Raw genomic sequence first — 24,659 nt, 5'->3', positions numbered from 1 at the left:
AGGGCCGAGCTGGCCGGGAGAAAAGGGGACAGTCCCGATTCTCTTCCCAAGTTGTGCACTTATATAATATATAACGTGGATTAAGCAACGGAACCTCCCCCCTTCCAATGCTGACACCACAGGTGTCAAACTCATTCCACGAGGGCCACTTGTCTGCGGCTTTTCCAAGTCCCTTGATTGATGAATTAAGCATCACTAATTAGTAAGGAACTCCCCTCACCTGGTTGTGGGCGGGCTTTCTATCTCCTGAAATGACAACCAGCAGTATTTGTAAAGACTCTCACCAAGGACAAACTAAAAGGTTGTAAAGGCCAAAAGTGTCACACACACACTACCCAAAAAAGTAATTTAATGTGTTCGACCAGAATGATTGCAGTAGGTTATGTCCATCTACTCATTCCTTAAAATGTTGACAAATAGATACAATTTGCTACAGTACTTGCCATACATTGATGTGTTTAGAGAAGGTTGGACATTGCTTTTGTTGCACTGCAGCCATCTAGCTAAATGACCATACAACTTGCTAACTACCTTATTAGCCTGCTAGCTAACAGAGCAAGGAACTGTAGCTATTAGTTGATAGGATGCAATCACCACGTACAGAACCAGTCAAAAGTTTGGACACACCTACTCATTCAAAGGTTTTTCTTTATTTTTACTATTTTCTACATTGTAGAATAATAGTGAAGACATCAGAACTATGAAATAACACATATGGAATTATGTAGTAACCCCCCAAAATATTTGAGATTCCTCAAAGTAGCCACCATTTCCCTTGATGACAGCTTTGCACACTCTTGGCATTCTCTCAACCAGCTTCATGAGGTAGTCACCTGGAATGCATTTCTATTAACAGGTGTGCCTTGTTAAAAGTTAATTTGTGGAATTTCTTTCCATCTTAATGCGTTTTAGCCAATCAGTTGTGTTGTGACAAGGTAGGGGTGGTATACAGAAGATAGCCCTATTTGGTAAAATACCAAGTCCATATTATGGCAAGAACAGTTCAAATAAGCAAAGAGAAACAACAGTCCATCATTACTTTAAGACATGACGGTCAGTCAATCCTGAAAAGTTTCTTCAAGTGCAGTCGCAAAAACCATCAAGCGCTATGATGAAACTGGCTCTCATGAGGACCGCCACAGGAAAGACCCAGAGTTACCTCTGCTGCAGAGGATAAGTTACCAGCCTCAGAAATTGCAGCCCAAATAAATGCTTCACAGAGGAGAAGTTCAGAGGAGACTGCATGAATCAGGCCTTCATGGTCAAATTGCTGCAAAGAAACCACTACTAAAGGACACCAATAATAAGAAGACTTGCTTGGGTCACGAAACACGAGCAATGGACATTAGACCGGTGGAAATTTGTCCTTTGGTCTGAAGAGTCCAAATGTGAGATTTTTGGTTCCAACCACAGTGTCTTTGTGGGATGCAGAGTAGGTAAACTGATGATCTATGCATGTGTAGTTCTCACCGTGAAGCATGGAGGAGGAGGTGTGGGGGTGCTTTGCTGGTGACACTGTGATTTATTTAGAATTCAAGGCACACTTAACCAGCATGGCTACCAGAGCATTCTGCAGTGATACGCCATCCCATCTGGTTTGCGCTTAGTGGGGCTATCATTTGCTTTCAACAGGACAATAACACAACACACCTCCAGGCTGTGTAAGGGCTATTTGACCAAGAAGGAGAGTGATGGAGTGCTGTGTCAGATGACCTGGCCTCCACATTAACCCGATCTCAACCCAATTGAGATGGTTTGGGATGAGTTGAACCGCAGAGTGAAGGAAAAGCAGCCAACAAGTGCTCAGCATATGAAGGGAACTCCTTCAAGACTGTTGGAAAAGCATTCCAGGTGAAGCTGGTTGAGAGAAATAGAATGCCAAGAGTGTGCAAAGCTGTCATCAAGGCAAATGGTGGCTCCTTTGAAGAATCTAAAATACAAAATATATTTTGATTTGTTTAACACTTTTTGGTTACTACATGATTCCATATGTGTTATTTCATAGTTTGTCTTCACTATTATTCTACAATGTAGAAAATAGTAAAAATATAGAAAAACCCTTGAATGAGTAGGTGTGTCCAAACTGTTGACTGGTACTGTACATCTAACTCAATAAGTTTCAAGGTTTAGACGTCAGCCTCAGAGACGGTTAGGGGTCAGGTTCCTCAGAAGACGTCAGCCTCAGAGAGGGTTAGGGGTCAGGTTCCTCAGAAGACGTCAGCCTCAGAGAGGGTTAGGGGTCAGGTTCCTCAGAAGACGTCAGCCTCAGAGAGGGTTAGGGGTCAGGTTCCTCAGAAGACTTCAGCCTCAGAGAGGGTTAGGGGTCAGGTTCCTCAGAAGACGTCAGCCTCAGAGAGGGTTAGGGGTCAGGTTCCTCAGAAGACTTCAGCCTCAGAGAGGGTTAGGGGTCAGGTTCCTCAGAAGACGTAGCCTCAGAGAGGGTTAGGGGTCAAGTTCCTCAGAAGACGTAGCCTCAGAGAGGGTTAGGGGTCAGGTTCCTCAGAAGACGTAGCCTCAGAGAGGGTTAGGGGTCAGGTTCCTCAGAAGACTTCAGCCTCAGAGAGGGTTAGGGGTCAAGTTCCTCAGAAGACGTCAGCCTCAGAGAGGGTTAGGGGTCAGGTTCCTCAGAAGACGTCAGCCTCAGAGAGGGTTAGGGGTCAGGTTCCTCAGAAGACGTCAGCCTCAGAGAGGGTTAGGGGTCAGGTTCCTCAGAAGACGTCAGCCTCAGAGAGGGTTAGGGGTCAGGTTCCTCAGAAGACGTCAGCCTCAGAGAGGGTTAGGGGTCAGGTTCCTCAGAGAGGGTTAGGGGTCAGGTTCCTCAGAAGACGTCAGCCTCAGAGAGGGTTAGGGGTCAGGTTCCTCAGAAGACGTCAGCCTCAGAGAGGGTTAGGGGTCAGGTTCCTCAGAAGACTTCAGCCTCAGAGAGGGTTAGGGGTCAGGTTCCTCAGAGAGGGTTAGGGGTCAGGTTCCTCAGAAGACGTAGCCTCAGAGAGGGTTAGGGGTCAGGTTCCTCAGAAGACGTCAGCCTCAGAGAGGGTTAGGGGTCAGGTTCCTCAGAGAGGGTTAGGGGTCAGGTTCCTCAGAGAGGGTTAGGGGTCAGGTTCCTCAGAAGACGTAGCCTCAGAGAGGGTTAGGGGTCAGGTTCCTCAGAAGACGTAGCCTCAGAGAGGGTTAGGGGTCAGGTTCCTCAGAAGACTTCAGCCTCAGAGAGGGTTAGGGGTCAGGTTCCTCAGAAGACGTCAGCCTCAGAGAGGGTTAGGGGTCAGGTTCCTCAGAAGACGTAGCCTCAGAGAGGGTTAGGGGTCAGGTTCCTCAGAAGACGTAGCCTCAGAGAGGGTTAGGGGTCAAGTTCCTCAGAAGACGTAGCCTCAGAGAGGGTTAGGGGTCAAGTTCCTCAGAAGACGTAGCCTCAGAGAGGGTTAGGGGTCAAGTTCCTCAGAAGACGTAGCCTCAGAGAGGGTTAGGGGTCAAGTTCCTCAGAAGACGTCAGCCTCAGAGAGGGTTAGGGGTCAGGTTCCTCAGAAGACGTCAGCCTCAGAGAGGGTTAGGGGTCAGGTTCCTCAGAAGACGTCAGCCTCAGAGAGGGTTAGGGGTCAAGTTCCTCAGAAGACGTCAGCCTCAGAGAGGGTTAGGGGTCAGGTTCCTCAGAAGACGTCAGCCTCAGAGAGGGTTAGGGGTCAAGTTCCTCAGAAGACGTCAGCCTCAGAGAGGGTTAGGGGTCAGGTTCCTCAGAGAGGGTTAGGGGTCAGGTTCCTCAGAAGACGTAGCCTCAGAGAGGGTTAGGGGTCAGGTTCCTCAGAAGACTTCAGCCTCAGAGAGGGTTAGGGGTCAGGTTCCTCAGAAGACGTCAGCCTCAGAGAGGGTTAGGGGTCAGGTTCCTCAGAAGACTTCAGCCTCAGAGAGGGTTAGGGGTCAGGTTCCTCAGAAGACGTCAGCCTCAGAGAGGGTTAGGGGTCAGGTTCCTCAGAGAGGGTTAGGGGTCAGGTTCCTCAGAGAGGGTTAGGGGTCAGGTTCCTCAGAGAGGGTTAGGGGTCAGGTTCCTCAGAAGACGTAGCCTCAGAGAGGGTTAGGGGTCAGGTTCCTCAGAAGACGCCAGCCTCAGAGAGGGTTAGGGGTCAGGTTCCTCAGAGAGGGTTAGGGGTCAGGTTCCTCAGAAGACGTCAGCCTCAGAGAGGGTTAGGGGTCAGGTTCCTCAGAAGACGTCAGCCTCAGAGAGGGTTAGGGGTCAGGTTCCTCAGAAGACTTCAGCCTCAGAGAGGGTTAGGGGTCAGGTTCCTCAGAGAGGGTTAGGGGTCAGGTTCCTCAGAAGACGTCAGCCTCAGAGAGGGTTAGGGGTCAGGTTCCTCAGAGAGGGTTAGGGGTCAGGTTCCTCAGAAGACGCCAGCCTCAGAGACGGTTAGGGGTCAGGTTCCTCAGAAGACGTCAGCCTCAGAGACGGTTAGGGGTCAGGTTCCTCAGAAGACGCCAGCCTCAGAGAGGGTTAGGGGTCAGGTTCCTCAGAAGACGTAGCCTCAGAGAGGGTTAGGGGTCAGGTTCCTCAGAAGACGTCAGCCTCAGAGAGGGTTAGGGGTCAGGTTCCTCAGAAGACTTCAGCCTCAGAGAGGGTTAGGGGTCAGGTTCCTCAGAGAGGGTTAGGGGTCAGGTTCCTCAGAAGACTTCAGCCTCAGAGAGGGTTAGGGGTCAGGTTCCTCAGAAGACGTCAGCCTCAGAGAGGGTTAGGGGTCAGGTTCCTCAGAAGACGTAGCCTCAGAGAGGGTTAGGGGTCAGGTTCCTCAGAAGACGTCAGCCTCAGAGACGGTTAGGGGTCAAGTTCCTCAGAAGACGTCAGCCTCAGAGAGGGTTAGGGGTCAGGTTCCTCAGAAGACGTCAGCCTCAGAGAGGGTTAGGGGTCAAGTTCCTCAGAAGACGCCAGCCTCAGTAAGTAGTGTATTGGCCTCCAGCAGCATTCCCTTGGCGTAGACCCGTACGGTGTAGAACATAGTGAGGAAGTCCTGTGTGCTGAACAGAGTGTCTGCCAGGGCGAAGCCCAGGGTGGAGGGGATGAATCCTCTGCCGTACTCCACCATCCACGTCCCAGCACTCCACTGGACCGAGGTCGCCTCGCCTACCGTGTGGACTATCGTGTCACCTGTCAACACACACACCTGTCAACACACACACCTGACACCGAAGATGCTACAAAGTAGGCCCACTCCACCTTACTAGTAGGTAGGCTAGTTTACTTTGACATGTTAGTAATTTAGAGCCACTTACAGTAGTGAGTCATTTAGCAGACTCTCTGATCCAGAGTCACTACAGTAGTGAGTCATTTAACAGACTCTCTGATCCAGAGCCACTACAGTAGTGAGTCATTTAGCAGACTCTCTGATCCAGAGACACTACAGTAGTGAGTCATTTAGCAGACTCTCTGATCCAGAGCCACTACAGTAGTGAGTCATTTAGCAGACTCTCTGATCCAGAGCCACTACAGTAGTGAGTCATTTAGCAGACTCTCTGATCCAGAGACACTACAGTAGTGAGTCATTTAGCAGACTCTCTGATCCAGAGCCACTACAGTAGTGAGTCATTTAGCAGACTCTCTGATCCAGAGCCCCTACAGTAGTGAGTCATTTAGCAGACTCTCTGATCCAGAGTCACTACAGTAGTAAGTCATTTAGCAGACTCTTATCCAGAGTCACTACAGTAGTGAGTCATTTAGCAGACTCTCTGATCCAGAGCCACTACAGTAGTGAGTCATTTAGCAGACTCTCTGATCCAGAGTCACTACAGTAGTGAGTCATTTAGCAGACTCTCTGATCTAGAGTCACTACAGTAGTGAGTCATTTAGCAGACTCTCTGATCCAGAGCCACTACAGTAGTGAGTCATTTAGCAGACTCTCTGATCCAGAGACACTACAGTAGTGAGTCATTTAGCAGACTCTCTGATCCAGAGCCACTACAGTAGTGAGTCATTTAGCAGACTCTCTGATCCAGAGCCACTACAGTAGTGAGTCATTTAGCAGACTCTCTGATCCAGAGACACTACAGTAGTGAGTCATTTAGCAGACTCTCTGATCCAGAGTCACTACAGTAGTGAGTCATTTAGCAGACTCTCTGATCCAGAGTCACTATAGTAGTGAGTCATTTAGCAGACTCTCTGATCCAGAGCCACTACAGTAGTGAGTCATTTAGCAGACTCTCTGATCCAGAGACACTACAGTAGTGAGTCATTTAGCAGACTCTCTGATCCAGAGCCACTACAGTAGTGAGTCATTTAGCAGACTCTCTTATCCAGAGACACTACAGTAGTGAGTCATTTAGCAGACTCTCTGATCCAGAGCCACTACAGTAGTGAGTCATTTAGCAGACTCTCTGATCCAGAGCCACTACAGTAGTGAGTCATTTAACAGACTCTCTTATCCAGAGACACTACAGTAGGGAGTCATTTAACAGACTCTCTGATCCAGAGTCACTACAGTAGGGAGTCATTTAGTAGACTCTCTGATCCAGAGCCACTACAGTAGTGAGTCATTTAACAGACTCTCTGATCCAGAGCCACTTACAGTAAAATGACTCATTACTGTAGTGGCTCTGGATCAGAGAGTCTGTTAAATTTATACATTTAAATATAGAATGTAATAGGATCTCCGTGGTCTTACCTGGATAGTACATTTCACTCTTCGTTGATCCCTCCTTCCACTGCCTGAAGGTCCCAGAGATGATGGTGTCTGATATTTCAGCCCAGTAACGACCTTAAGACAATTTCAACAAGTTAATAACAAAACAGGAGGACCGGAGTACGCTGGAGGATAGAAGACGTTAAGACATTAGGAATGAGGAGAGACTGAAGTGACCCTATTCCCCTCATAGGGCACTACTTATAGGGTGGCAGGTAGCCTAGTGGTTAGAGAGTTGGGCTCTATGCTACCTGCCACCCTATTCCCCTCATAGGGCACTACTTATAGGGTGGCAGGTAGCCTAGTGGTTAGAGAGTTGGGCTCTATGCTACCTGCCACCCTATTCCCCTCATAGGGCACTACATATAGGGTGGCAGGTAGCCTAGTGGTTAGAGAGTTGGGCTCTATGCTACCTGCCACCCTATTCCCCTCATAGGGCACTACTTATAGGGTGGCAGGTAGCCTAGTGGTTAGAGAGTTGGGCTCTATGCTACCTGCCACCCTATTCCCCTCATAGGGCACTACTTATAGGGTGGCAGGTAGCCTAGTGGTTAGAGAGTTGGGCTCTATGCTACCTGCCACCCTATTCCCCTCATAGGGCACTACTTATAGGGTGGCAGGTAACCTAGTGGTTAGAGAGTTGGGCCAGTAACTAGCAGGTAGCCTAGTGGTTAGAGAGTTGGGCCAGTAACTAGCAGGTAGCCTAGTGGTTATAGAGTTGGGCCAGTAACCAGCAGGTAGCCTAGTGGTTATAGAGTTGGGCCAGTAACTAGCAGGTAGCCTAGTGGTTATAGAGTTGGGCCAGTAACTAGCAGGTAGCCTAGTGGTTAGAGAGTTGGGCCAGTAACCAGCAGGTAGCCTAGTGGTTATAGAGGTGGGCCAGTAACCAGCAGGTAGCCTAGTGGTTAGAGAGTTGGGCCAGTAACCAGCAGGTAGCCTAGTGGTTAGAGAGTTGGGCCAGTAACCAGCAGGTAGCCTAGTGGTTAGAGAGTTGGGCCAGTAACCAGCAGGTAGCCTAGTGGTTATAGAGGTGGGCCAGTAACCAGCAGGTAGCCTAGTGGTTAGAGAGTTGGGCCAGTAACTAGCAGGTAGCCTAGTAGTTACAGAGTTGGGCCAGTAACTAGCAGGTAGCCTAGTGGTTACAGAGGTGTGCCAGTAACTAGCAGGTAGCCTAGTGGTTATAGAGGTGGGCCAGTAACCAGCAGGTAGCCTAGTGGTTATAGAGTTGGGCCAGTAACCAGCAGGTAGCCTAGTGGTTAGAGAGTTGGGCCAGTAACCAGCAGGTAGCCTAGTGGTTATAGAGTTGGGCCAGTAACCAGCAGGTAGCCTAGTAGTTACAGAGGTGGGCCAGTAACCAGCAGGTAGCCTAGTGGTTATAGAGTTGGGCCAGTAACTAGCAGGTAGCCTAGTGGTTATAGAGTTGGGCCAGTAACCAGCAGGTAGCCTAGTGGTTATAGAGTTGGGCCAGTAACTAGCAGGTAGCCTAGTAGTTACAGAGTTGGGCCAGTAACTAGCAGGTAGCCTAGTGGTTATAGAGTTGGGCCAGTAACCAGCAGGTAGCCTAGTAGTTACAGAGGTGGGCCAGTAACTAGCAGGTAGCCTAGTGGTTATAGAGTTGGGCCAGTAACTAGCAGGTAGCCTAGTAGTTACAGAGTTGGGCCAGTAACTAGCAGGTAGCCTAGTGGTTATAGAGTTGGGCCAGTAACCAGCAGGTAGCCTAGTAGTTACAGAGGTGGGCCAGTAACTAGCAGGTAGCCTAGTGGTTATAGAGTTGGGCCAGTAACCAGCAGGTAGCCTAGTGGTTATAGAGTTGGGCCAGTAACTAGCAGGTAGCCTAGTAGTTACAGAGTTGGGCCAGTAACTAGCAGGTAGCCTAGTGGTTATAGAGTTGGGCCAGTAACTAGCAGGTAGCCTAGTAGTTACAGAGGTGGGCCAGTAACTATCAGGTAGCCTAGTGGTTAGAGAGTTGGGCCAGTAACCAGCAGGTAACCTAGTGGTTAGAGAGTTGGGCCAGTAACTAGCAGGTAGCCTAGTGGTTAGAGAGTTGGGCCAGTAACTAGCAGGTAGCCTAGTGGTTAGAGAGTTGGGCCAGTAACTAGCAGGTAGCCTAGTGGTTAGAGAGTTGGGCCAGTAACTAGCAGGTAGCCTAGTGGTTATAGAGTTGGGCCAGTAACCAGCAGGTAGCCTAGTGGTTATAGAGTTGGGCCAGTAACCAGCAGGTAGCCTAGTGGTTATAGAGTTGGGCCAGTAACCAGCAGGTAGCCAAGTGGTTATAGAGTCGCATCACTGCCTGGTATTGCAACTGCTCGGCATCTGTAACAGAAGGTGGTGCGTACGGCCCAATACGTCACTGGTGCCAAGCTTCCTGCCATCCATGACCTATATACTAGGCAGTGTCCGAGGAAGCCCAAACATTTGTCAGACTCCAGTCACCCAAGTAATAGATTCTTCTCTCTGCTATCGCACGGCAATCGGTACCGGAGCGCCAAGTCTAGGACCAAAAGGCTCCTGAACAGCTTCTACCCCCAAGCCATAAGACTGCTGAACAATTATTCAAATGGCCACCGGACTATTTACATTGACACACAACCCCCCCCCTTGTTTTTACACAGCTGCTACTCGCTGTTTATTATCTATGCGTTGTCACATTACCCCCACCTACATGTACACATTTCCTCTAACCCCCCCCCCCCCCCACACATGGCCTCATTATTTTATTGTGTTACATTTTTATTCGTTTTTTTATACTTTATTATTTGGTAAATATTTTCAATACACTTTCTTGAACTGCATTGTTGGTTAAGGGCTTGTAAGTCAGCATTTCACTGTAAATTGTATTCGGCACATGTGACAAACGGAGTTTGATTTGATTTGACCTATCACTACTATGACTGACCCTGTAAAACAACACCTATCATACTACTATGACTGACCCTGTAAAACAACACCTATCACTACTATGACTGACCCTGTAAAACAACACCTATCATACTACTATGACTGACCCTGTAAAACAACACCTATCATACTACTATGACTGACCCTGTAAAACAACACCTATCATACTACTATGACTGACCCTGTACAACAACACCTATCATACTACTATGACTGACCCTGTAAAACAACACCTATCATACTACTATGACTGACCCTGTAAAACAACACCTATTATACTACTATGACTGACCCTGTAAAACAACACCTATCATACTACTATGACTGACCCTGTAAAACAACACCTATCATACTACTATGGCTGACCCTGTAAAACAACACCTATCATACTACTATGACTGACCCTGTAAAACAACACCTATCATACTACTATGACTGACCCTGTAAAACAACACCTATCATACTACTATGACTGACCCTGTAAAACAACAACTATCATACTACTATGACTGAACCTGTAAAACAACACCTATCATACTACTATGACTGACCCTGTAAAACAACACCTATCATACTACTATGACTGACCCTGTAAAACAACACCTATTATACTACTATGACTGACCCTGTAAAACAACACCTATTATACTACTATGACTGACCCTGTAAAACAACACCTATCATACTACTATGACTGACCCTGTAAAACAACACCTATCATACTACTATGACTGACCCTGTAAAACAACACCTATCATACTACTATGACTGACCCTGTAAAACAACACCTATCATACTACTATGACTGACCCTGTAAAACAACACCTATCATACTACTATGACTGACCCTGTAAAACAACACCTATCACGGTGGTGACTATGACTGACCCTGTAAAACAACACCTATCATACTACTATGACTGACCCTGTAAAACAGCACCTATTATACTACTATGACTGACCCTGTAAAACAGCACCTATCATACTACTATGACTGACCCTGTAAAACAGCACCTATCATACTACTATGACTGACCCTGTAAAACAACATCATACTACTATGACTGACCCTGTAAAACAACACATTACACTGCACATATCATACTACTATGACTGACCCTGTAAAACAACACCTATTATACTACTATGACTGACCCTGTAAAACAACACCTATCATACTACTATGACTGACCCTGTAAAACAACACCTATCACTACTATGACTGACCCTGTAAAACAACACCTATCATACTACTATGACTGACCCTGTAAAACAACAACTATCATACTACTATGACTGAACCTGTAAAACAACACCTATCATACTACTATGACTGACCCTGTAAAACAACACCTATCATACTACTATGACTGACCCTGTAAAACAACACCTATTATACTACTATGACTGACCCTGTAAAACAACACCTATTATACTACTATGACTGACCCTGTAAAACAACACCTATCATACTACTATGACTGACCCTGTAAAACAACACCTATCATACTACTATGACTGACCCTGTAAAACAACACCTATCATACTACTATGACTGACCCTGTAAAACAACACCTATCATACTACTATGACTGACCCTGTAAAACAACACCTATCACGGTGGTGACTATGACTGACCCTGTAAAACAACACCTATCATACTACTATGACTGACCCTGTAAAACAGCACCTATTATACTACTATGACTGACCCTGTAAAACAGCACCTATCATACTACTATGACTGACCCTGTAAAACAGCACCTATCATACTACTATGACTGACCCTGTAAAACAACATCATACTACTATGACTGACCTTGTAAAACAACACATTACACTGCACATATCATACTACTATGACTGACTCTGTAAAACAACACCTATTATACTACTATGACTGACCCTGTAAAACAACACCTATCATACTAAGTATGACTGACCCTGTAAAACAACACATTACACTGCACATATCATACTACTATGACTGACCCTGTAAAACAACACCTATTATACTACTATGACTGACCCTGTAAAACAACACCTATCATACTACTATGACTGACCCTGTAAAACAACACCTATCATACTACTATGACTGACCCTGTAAAACAACACCTATCATACTACTATGACTGACCCTGTAAAACAACACCTATCATACTACTATGACTGACCCTGTAAAACAACACCTATTATAATACTATGACTGACCCTGTAAAACAACACCTATTATACTACTATGACTGACCCTGTAAAACAGCACCTATCATACTACTATGACTGACCCTGTAAAACAGCACCTATCATACTACTATGACTGACCCTGTAAAACAACATCATACTACTATGGCTGACCCTGTAAAACAACACCTATCATACTACTACTGACTGACCCTGTAAAACAACACCTATCATACTACTATGACTGACCCTGTAAAACATCACCTATTATACTACTATGACTGACCCTGTAAAACAACACATTACACTGCACATATCATACTACTATGACTGACCCTGTAAAACAGCACCTATTATACTACTATGACTGACCCTGTAAAACAACACATTACACTGCACATATCATACTACTATGACTGACCCTGTACAAAACACCTATCATACTACTATGACTGACCCTGTAAAACAACACATTACACTGCACCTATCACACTACTATGACTGACCCTGTAAAACAACACCTATCATACTACTATGACTGACCCTGTACAAAACACCTATCATACTACTATGACTGACCCTGTACAACAACACCATCATACTACTATGACTGACCCTGTAAAACAACACCTATCATACTACTATGGCTGACCCTGTACAACAACACCATCATACTACTATGACTGACCCTGTAAAACAACACCTATCATACTACTATGACAGACCCTGTACAACAACACCTATCATACTACTATGACTGACCCTGTACAACAACACCTATCATACTACTATGACTGACCCTGTAAAACAGCACCTATCATACTATGACTGACCCTGTAAAACAACACCTATTATACTACTATGGCTGACCCTGTAAAACAACACCTATCATGGTGGTGACTATGACTGACCCTGTAAAACAACACCTATCATACTACTATGACTGACCCTGTAAAACAACACCTATCATACTACTATGACTGACCCTGTAAAACAACACCTATTATACTACTATGACTGACCCTGTAAAACAACACCTATTATACTACTATGACGGACCCTGTAAAACAACACCTATTATACTACTATGACTGACCCTGTAAAACAACATCATACTACTATGACTGACCCTGTAAAACAACATCATACTACTATGACTGACCCTGTAAAACAACATCATACTACTATGGCTGACCCTGTAAAACAACACCTATCATACTACTATGACTGACCCTGTAAAACAACACCTATCATACTACTATGACTGACCCTGTAAAACAACACCTATCATACTACTATGACTGACCCTGTAAAACAACACCTATCACTACTATGACTGACCCTGTAAAACAACACCTATCATACTACTATGACTGACCCTGTAAAACAACACCTATCATACTACTATGACTGACCCTGTAAAACAACACCTATTATACTACTATGACTGACCCTGTACAAAACACCTATCATACTACTATGACTGACCCTGTAAAACAACACATTACACTGCACCTATCACACTACTATGACTGACCCTGTAAAACAACACCTATCATACTACTATGACTGACCCTGTACAAAACACCTATCATACTACTATGACTGACCCTGTACAACAACACCATCATACTACTATGACTGACCCTGTAAAACAACACCTATCATACTACTATGGCTGACCCTGTACAACAACACCATCATACTACTATGACTGACCCTGTAAAACAACACCTATCATACTACTATGACAGACCCTGTACAACAACGCCTATCATACTACTATGACTGACCCTGTACAACAACACCTATCATACTACTATGACTGACCCTGTAAAACAGCACCTATCATACTATGACTGACCCTGTAAAACAACACCTATTATACTACTATGACTGACCCTGTAAAACAACACCTATTATACTACTATGGCTGACCCTGTAAAACAACACCTATCATGGTGGTGACTATGACTGACCCTGTAAAACAACACCTATCATACTACTATGACTGACCCTGTAAAACAACACCTATCATACTACTATGACTGACCCTGTAAAACAACACCTATCATACTACTATGACTGACCCTGTAAAACAACACCTATCATACTACTATGACTGACCCTGTAAAACAACACCTATCATACTACTATGACTGACCCTGTAAAACAACACCTATCATACTACTATGACTGACCCTGTAAAACAACAACTATCATACTACTATGACTGAACCTGTAAAACAACACCTATCATACTACTATGACTGACCCTGTAAAACAACACCTATCATACTACTATGACTGACCCTGTAAAACAACACCTATTATACTACTATGACTGACCCTGTAAAACAACACCTATTATACTACTATGACTGACCCTGTAAAACAACACCTATCATACTACTATGACTGACCCTGTAAAACAACACCTATCATACTACTATGACTGACCCTGTAAAACAACACCTATCATACTTCTATGACTGACCCTGTAAAACAACACCTATCATACTACTATGACTGACCCTGTAAAACAACACCTATCACGGTGGTGACTATGACTGACCCTGTAAAACAACACCTATCATACTACTATGACTGACCCTGTAAAACAGCACCTATTATACTACTATGACTGACCCTGTAAAACAGCACCTATCATACTACTATGACTGACCCTGTAAAACAGCACCTATCATACTACTATGACTGACCCTGTAAAACAACATCATACTACTATGACTGACCCTGTAAAACAACACATTACACTGCACATATCATACTACTATGACTGACCCTGTAAAACAACACCTATTATACTACTATGACTGACCCTGTAAAACAACACCTATCATACTACTATGACTGACCCTGTAAAACAACACCTATCACTACTATGACTGACCCTGTAAAACAACACCTATCATACTACTATGACTGACCCTGTAAAACAACAACTATCATACTACTATGACTGAACCTGTAAAACAACACCTATCATACTACTATGACTGACCCTGTAAAACAACACCTATCATACTACTATGACTGACCCTGTAAAACAACACCTATTATACTACTATGACTGACCCTGTAAAACAACACCTATTATACTACTATGACTGACCCTGTAAAACAACACCTATCATACTACTATGACTGACCCTGTAAAACAACACCTATCATACTACTATGACTGACCCTGTAAAACAACACCTATCATACTACTATGACTGACCCTGTAAAACAACACCTATCATACTACTATGACTGACCCTGTAAAACAACACCTATCACGGTGGTGACTATGACTGACCCTGTAAAACAACACCTATCATACTACTATGACTGACCCTGTAAAACAGCACCTATTATACTACTATGACTGACCCTGTAAAACAGCACCTATCATACTACTATGACTGACCCTGTAAAACAGCACCTATCATACTACTATGACTGACCCTGTAAAACAACATCATACTACTATGACTGACCCTGTAAAACAACACATTACACTGCACATATCATACTACTATGACTGACCCTGTAAAACAACACCTATCATACTACTATGACTGACCCTGTAAAACAACATCATACTACTATGACTGACCCTGTAAAACAACACATTACACTGCACATATCATACTACTATGACTGACCCTGTAAAACAACACCTATTATACTACTATGACTGACCCTGTAAAACAACACATTACACTGCACATATCATACTACTATGACTGACCCTGTAAAACAACACCTATTATACTACTATGACTGACCCTGTAAAACAACACCTATCATACTACTATGACTGACCCTGTAAAACAACACCTATCACTACTATGACTGACCCTGTAAAACAACACCTATCATACTACTATGACTGACCCTGTAAAACAACAACTATCATACTACTATGACTGAACCTGTAAAACAACACCTATCATACTACTATGACTGACCCTGTAAAACAACACCTATCATACTACTATGACTGACCCTGTAAAACAACACCTATTATACTACTATGACTGACCCTGTAAAACAACACCTATTATACTACTATGACTGACCCTGTAAAACAACACCTATCATACTACTATGACTGACCCTGTAAAACAACACCTATCATACTACTATGACTGACCCTGTAAAACAACACCTATCATACTACTATGACTGACCCTGTAAAACAACACCTATCATACTACTATGACTGACCCTGTAAAACAACACCTATCACGGTGGTGACTATGACTGACCCTGTAAAACAACACCTATCATACTACTATGACTGACCCTGTAAAACAGCACCTATTATACTACTATGACTGACCCTGTAAAACAGCACCTATCATACTACTATGACTGACCCTGTAAAACAGCACCTATCATACTACTATGACTGACCCTGTAAAACAACATCATACTACTATGACTGACCCTGTAAAACAACACATTACACTGCACATATCATACTACTATGACTGACCCTGTAAAACAACACCTATTATACTACTATGACTGACCCTGTAAAACAACACCTATCATACTACTATGACTGACCCTGTAAAACAACACCTATCACTACTATGACTGACCCTGTAAAACAACACCTATCATACTACTATGACTGACCCTGTAAAACAACACCTATCATACTACTATGACTGACCCTGTACAACAACACCTATTATACTACTATGACTGACCCTGTACAACAACACCTATCATACTACTATGACTGACCCTGTAAAACAACACCTATCATACTACTATGACTGACCCTGTAAAACAACACCTATTATACTACTATGACTGACCCTGTAAAACAACACCTATCATACTACTATGACTGACCCTGTACAACAACACCTATCATACTACTATGGCTGACCCTGTAAAACAACACCTATCATACTACTATGACTGAACCTGTAAAACAACACCTATCATACTACTATGACTGACCCTGTAAAACAACACCTATCATACTACTATGGCTGACCCTGTAAAACAACACCTATCATACTACTATGACTGACCCTGTAAAACAACACCTATCATACTACTATGACTGACCCTGTACAACAACACCTATCATACTACTATGGCTGACCCTGTAAAACAACACCTATCATACTACTATGACTGAACCTGTAAAACAACACCTATCATACTACTATGACTGACCCTGTAAAACAACACCTATCATACTACTATGGCTGACCCTGTAAAACAACACCTATCATACTACTATGACTGAACCTGTAAAACAACACCTATCATACTACTATGACTGACCCTGTAAAACAACACCTATCATACTACTATGGCTGACCCTGTAAAACAACACCTATCATACTACTATGACTGACCCTGTAAAACAACACCTATCATACTACTATGACTGACCCTGTAAAACAACACCTATCATACTACTATGACTGAACCTGTAAAACAACACCTATCATACTACTATGACTGACCCTGTAAAACAACACCTATCATACTACTATGACTGACCCTGTAAAACAACACCTATTATACTACTATGACTGACCCTGTAAAACAACACCCATCATACTACTATGACTGACCCTGTAAAACAACACCTATCATGGTGGTGACTATGACTGACCCTGTAAAACAACACCTATCATACTACTATGACTGACCCTGTAAAACAGCACCTATTATACTACTATGACTGACCCTGTAAAACAGCACCTATCATACTACTATGACTGACCCTGTAAAACAGCACCTATCATACTACTATGACTGACCCTGTAAAACAACATCATACTACTATGGCTGACCCTGTAAAACAACACCTATCATACTACTATGACTGACCCTGTAAAACAACACCTATCATACTACTATGACTGACCCTGTAAAACAACACATTACACTGCACATATCATACTACTATGACTGACTCTGTAAAACAACACCTATTATACTACTATGACTGACCCTGTAAAACAACACCTATCATACTAAGTATGACTGACCCTGTAAAACAACACATTACACTGCACATATCATACTACTATGACTGACCCTGTAAAACAACACCTATTATACTACTATGACTGACCCCGTAAAACAACACCTATCATACTACTATGACTGACCCTGTAAAACAACACCTATCATACTACTATGACTGACCCTGTAAAACAACACCTATCATACTACTATGACTGACCCTGTAAAACAACACCTATCATACTACTATGACTGACCCTGTAAAACAACACCTATCATACTACTATGACTGACCCTGTAAAACAACACCTATTATAATACTATGACTGACCCTGTAAAACAACACCTATTATACTACTATGACTGACCCTGTAAAACAGCACCTATCATACTACTATGACTGACCCTGTAAAACAGCACCTATCATACTACTATGACTGACCCTGTAAAACAACATCATACTACTATGGCTGACCCTGTAAAACAACACCTATCATACTACTATGACTGACCCTGTAAAACAACACCTATCATACTACTATGACTGACCCTGTAAAACAGCACCTATTATACTACTATGACTGACCCTGTAAAACAACACATTACACTGCACATATCATACTACTATGACTGACCCTGTAAAACAGCACCTATTATACTACTATGACTGACCCTGTAAAACAACACATTACACTGCACATATCATACTACTATGACTGACCCTGTACAAAACACCTATCATACTACTATGACTGACCCTGTAAAACAACACATTACACTGCACCTATCACACTACTATGACTGACCCTGTAAAACAACACCTATCATACTACTATGACTGACCCTGTACAAAACACCTATCATACTACTATGACTGACCCTGTACAACAACACCATCATACTACTATGACTGACCCTGTAAAACAACACCTATCATACTACTATGGCTGACCCTGTACAACAACACCATCATACTACTATGACTGACCCTGTAAAACAACACCTATCATACTACTATGACAGACCCTGTACAACAACACCTATCATACTACTATGACTGACCCTGTACAACAACACCTATCATACTACTATGACTGACCCTGTAAAACAGCACCTATCATACTATGACTGACCCTGTAAAACAACACCTATTATACTACTATGGCTGACCCTGTAAAACAACACCTATCATGGTGGTGACTATGACTGACCCTGTAAAACAACACCTATCATACTACTATGACTGACCCTGTAAAACAACACCTATCATACTACTATGACTGACCCTGTAAAACAACACCTATTATACTACTATGACTGACCCTGTAAAACAACACCTATTATACTACTATGACGGACCCTGTAAAACAACACCTATTATACTACTATGACTGACCCTGTAAAACAACATCATACTACTATGACTGACCCTGTAAAACAACATCATACTACTATGACTGACCCTGTAAAACAACATCATACTACTATGGCTGACCCTGTAAAACAACACCTATCATACTACTATGACTGACCCTGTAAAACAACACCTATCATACTACTATGACTGACCCTGTAAAACAACACCTATCATACTACTATGACTGACCCTGTAAAACAACACCTATCACTACTATGACTGACCCTGTAAAACAACACCTATCATACTACTATGACTGACCCTGTAAAACAACACCTATCATACTACTATGACTGACCCTGTAAAACAACACCTATTATACTACTATGACTGACCCTGTACAAAACACCTATCATACTACTATGACTGACCCTGTAAAACAACACATTACACTGCACCTATCACACTACTATGACTGACCCTGTAAAACAACACCTATCATACTACTATGACTGACCCTGTACAAAACACCTATCATACTACTATGACTGACCCTGTACAACAACACCATCATACTACTATGACTGACCCTGTAAAACAACACCTATCATACTACTATGGCTGACCCTGTACAACAACACCATCATACTACTATGACTGACCCTGTAAAACAACACCTATCATACTACTATGACAGACCCTGTACAACAACACCTATCATACTACTATGACTGACCCTGTACAACAACACCTATCATACTACTATGACTGACCCTGTAAAACAGCACCTATCATACTATGACTGACCCTGTAAAACAACACCTATTATACTACTATGACTGACCCTGTAAAACAACACCTATTATACTACTATGGCTGACCCTGTAAAACAACACCTATCATGGTGGTGACTATGACTGACCCTGTAAAACAACACCTATCATACTACTATGACTGACCCTGTAAAACAACACCTATTATACTACTATGACTGACCCTGTAAAACAACACCTATTATACTACTATGACGGACCCTGTAAAACAACACCTATTATACTACTATGACTGACCCTGTAAAACAACACCTATCATACTACTATGACTGACCCTGTAAAACAACATCATACTACTATGACTGACCCTGTAAAACAACATCATACTACTATGGCTGACCCTGTAAAACAACACCTATCATACTACTATGACTGACCCTGTAAAACAACACCTATCATACTACTATGACTGACCCTGTAAAACAACACCTATCATACTACTATGACTGACCCTGTAAAACAACACCTATCACTACTATGACTGACCCTGTAAAACAACACCTATCATACTACTATGACTGACCCTGTAAAACAACACCTATCATACTACTATGACTGACCCTGTAAAACAACACCTATTATACTACTATGACTGACCCTGTACAACAACACCTATCATACTACTATGGCTGACCCTGTAAAACAACACCTATCATACTACTATGACTGACCCTGTAAAACAACACCTATCATACTACTATGACTGACCCTGTAAAACAACACCTATCATACTACTATGACTGACCCTGTACAACAACACCTATCATACTACTATGACTGACCCTGTAAAACAACACCTATCATACTACTATGGCTGACCCTGTAAAACAGCACCTATCATACTACTATGACTGACCCTGTAAAACAACACCTATCATACTACTATGACTGACCCTGTAAAACAACACCATCATACTACTATGACTGACCCTGTAAAACAACACCTATCATACTACTATGACTGACCCTGTAAAACAACACCTATCATACTACTATGACTGACCCTGTAAAACAACACCATCATACTACTATGACTGACCCTGTAAAACAACACCATCATACTACTATGACTGACCCTGTAAAACAACACCATCATACTAGTAAGAGCAGTTGGAGGCCACGGAAGGAGTGTTGTCTGCTTAGAGGTGGATCAGGGAATCGCCCGCAGCAAGAGCGACATCATTGATATATACAGAGAAGAGAGTCCAGACTAGTCCAACTCTCTAACCACTAGGCTACCTGCCGCCCCATACACTGGATAGGTGCAGTGTAATGTGTTGATTTACAGGGTTAGCCATACTAGTATGATAGGTATTTTATTATTTATATTTTATATATTATTGTGTTGTATTATTGACTGTACGCTTGTTTATTCCATGTGTAACACTGTTATTTGTGTCACACTGCTTTGCTTTATCTTGGCCAGGTCGCAGTTGTAAATGAGAACTTGTTTTCAACTGGCCTACCTGGTTAAATAAAGGGTTAGAGTTGTAAATGAGAACTTGTTCTCAACTGGCCTACCTGGTTAAATAAAGGGTTAGGGTTGTAAATGATAACTTGTTCTCACCTGGCCTACCTGGTTAAATAAAGGGTTAGAGTTGTACATGAGAACTTGTTCTCAACTGGCCTACCTGGTTAAATAAAGGTGAAATAAAAATAAATAAAAAATAACTGAAAGGTTGCAAGATCAAATCCCCGAGTTGACAAGGTACAAATCTGTCGTTCCGCCCCTGAACAAGGCAGTTAACCCACTGTTCCTAGGCCGTCATTGAAGATAAGAATTTGTTCTTAACTGACTTGCCTAGTTAAACAAAGGTAAAAATATGACAATACATGTGTTACTTATGACCAGGGCCCATAGAGGCAGTGTGTGAACCCAGAGAGATCCTGACTCCTGACCTGAGTGTCCTCCGGTGTCCACGGCGGTGCCGAACAGCAGGACGTACTCAGTGAGGGAGGCGTGGAGCAGACACATGGACCCCATCCAGCCGCCTGCATTGACAAACACCCACTGCAGGTCCTCGTCCGGCAGGATGTGACCCGGGTACTTCTTCCGCAGCTCCACCACCACCTTGGAGAAGGCCTGGTCGTGGTCCTGACCTGGAGGAGACAACATCATCACAGTTGTTTGATCCTGGCCTCAAAATCACATGTAGAGCAGTGATACATCAGTATTACCAGACATGAGAAAAAACAACTATGGAATGGTAGAGGTTTCTTGTCAACAGCAGTAAACTACACCTCATGTCTAGCATGTCCCTGACCTCGCTCTTATCAACGATGAACCCTCCCATTGTAAAAAGATAGCATGCTGGGGGCCTCCCGGGTGGCGCAGTGGTCTAAGGCACTGCATCGCAGTGCTAGCTGGGCCACCAGAGATTCTGGGTTTGAGCCCAGTCTCTGTCGCAGCCGGCCGCGACCGGGAGGTCCATGGGGCGACGCTGGGCCGGGTTAGGGAGGGTTTGGCCGGCAGGGATATCCTCGCGCACTAGCGACTCCTGTGGCGGGCCGGGCACAGTGCACGCTGACCACGTCGCTAGGTGTACGGTGTTTCCTCCGACACATTGGTGCGGCTGGCTTCCGGGTTGGATGTGCGTTGTGTCAAGAAGCAATGCGGCTTGGTTGGGTTGTGTTTCGGAGGACGCACGGCTCTCAACCTTCGCCTCTCCCGAGTCCGTACGGGAGTTGCAGCGTAGAGACAAGACTGTAAATACCAATTGGAAACCACAAAATTGGGGAGATAAAAGGGGTAAAAAAAAAAGAACAAAAAAGATAGCATGCTGATGTGAGCTCTCACTCACCTCTCTCAACTGCTAATCCACCTCCTCCTAGTCGAAACCATTTGGCTAGTGGGATCATGTGGCTGTAACTAGATCTGGAAGGCTGGCATAATACAATTACAGCTAGCTAGCTACATGCTTGGGTCCAATCCTACAGCCAGTTGTTGACCTGGCATAGCCAATCAACTAAGCTAGCTAGTTAACTTGTGGGTTATTGAAGCAATAAGACACCAGGAGGTGTGGTATATGGCCAATATATCACGGCTAAGGGCTGTTCTTACGCACAACGAGGCGTGCCTGGATACAGCTCTTAGCCGTGGTATATTGGCCATATACCACAAACCCGAGGTGCCTTACTGCTATTATAAACTGGTTACCAACGTCATTAGAGCAGTAAAAATACATGTTTTGTCATACCTGTGGTATACAGTCTGATATACCACGCCTTTCAGCATTCAGGGCTCAAACCACTGTATATAATGTTTAAATGGCTAAGGGCTGTATCCAGGCACTCCGCATTGCATCGTGCGAGGAACAGCCATTAGCCATGGTATATTGGCCATATACCACACCTCCTCATGCCTTATTGTTTAATTATACAAGAGTTGGGTCTAATCCTGAATGCTGATTGGTTAAAACCACATTACAGGCAGAGTCTATTCCACAAGTTACCACCGGCTAAATCTGATGTTAAAATGCCTATTTACTCTGTTCCATCTGACTGCACAATCCACTGTCTCATCAGCCCAGCCAGGCAATTTATAAACTTGATCTCCACTATAAAAAGCATCTAGACCAGGGGTGTCAAACTCATTTCGCATCGTGGGCCACATACGGCCTAGGGAGATGTCAAGTGGGCCGGACCATTAAAATTATACCATACTCTGCTATAAATAACCAAAATATCATGTCTTTCCTTTGTTTTGGTGTAAAGAAGCACAAGAACATTAGGAAAATATTGAAATTTAATGAACTATCCTTTTACAAAAAATTTCATGAAACACCTCATATTTCCTTAGACAAATGTGCAATTTACTTTTATCATTCACAAATATGCATTGCAACTGATCCCACTGATTGTACAAAGGCACAAAACTTTAATTGGTACTGAAAAATATAGTAATGCACTTTAAGATTAAATGAGACTTTTAAAGAAAGGAATTTTTAAACCACTTACACATACGCATATAAAATCTAAATGTAATCCATGCGTACACCTTACAAACTAAGGAGAGTGATTTTAAATGTGTAATGAAGAAAGTGTTCGCCTGTCCTGTAAATCTGTAAACTTCATACATGAAACATACATACACATACAATACATACTGAAAATTTATGGAGTTGTATGAACAGTAGAATTCCATCACACAACTTTTGTTTTGAAGCTGCTGACTAACATTAAAGTGCACATTTTTTAAATCACCACAGTAAGGATTCATCTTCACAGAGCTGTATTCTTTCAATGCAAACAGTATCTAAGGCAGCATTTTAAAGGTGTTAGTCTAGTCTTGTTGCAAACACACCAAGCACGAAGGTTTTCCGTGCATCTCTGTAAATAAATAGGACGTGGTCCATTTTTCTTTGAAAATTCTACACTCCTTATCTACTTTTCTCCGTTTGGATAACGACATTTTGGCTAATGAGGGTGTAGCGGAGAGGTAGAGACCAAGGTATTAACAACGTCGTAACAAGCAGCAGATGGCGCATTGATACCGTCTGCTGTTTTCAGTCTGTCTCAGTGATGCGGCTTGTCTTCTACTCTGATGGAAAGAGTGCGCCCCTTAGCGGATAATCCATGAATTGCAGCGAATTAAAAATATTAATTCCATGTCTTTTATGCATTTTTTCCACTTTCAAATTATCCTGCGGGCCTGATCGAACCTCCTTGGGGGCCGGTTCCGGCCCGCGGGCCGTATGTTTGACACCCCTGATCTAG

General features: G+C 43.3%; 1 protein-coding gene across 1 annotated transcript in view; it reads right to left on the bottom strand.

Annotated features, from left to right (window-relative positions):
- Positions 1-332: 332 nt before the first annotated feature.
- sigmar1 (sigma non-opioid intracellular receptor 1) overlaps positions 333-24,659 on the bottom strand; it is a 27,180-nt gene continuing 2,853 nt past the window's right edge. The window contains exons 2-4 of the mRNA XM_071342947.1: positions 21,843-22,043; positions 6,639-6,731; positions 333-5,128 (exon numbers count right to left, since the gene is read on the bottom strand). Coding sequence (XP_071199048.1) covers positions 4,899-5,128; positions 6,639-6,731; positions 21,843-22,043 — 524 coding nt within the window. The 3' untranslated portion in view covers positions 333-4,898. The remainder of the gene's footprint in view (positions 5,129-6,638; positions 6,732-21,842; positions 22,044-24,659) is intronic.

This window comes from Salvelinus alpinus, chromosome 1 (genome assembly GCF_045679555.1).
Source record: "Salvelinus alpinus chromosome 1, SLU_Salpinus.1, whole genome shotgun sequence".
NCBI lineage: Eukaryota > Metazoa > Chordata > Actinopteri > Salmoniformes > Salmonidae > Salvelinus > Salvelinus alpinus.
The sequence above is the reverse complement of the archived record's forward strand: the minus strand, read 5'-3'. Positions and strand labels throughout refer to the sequence as shown.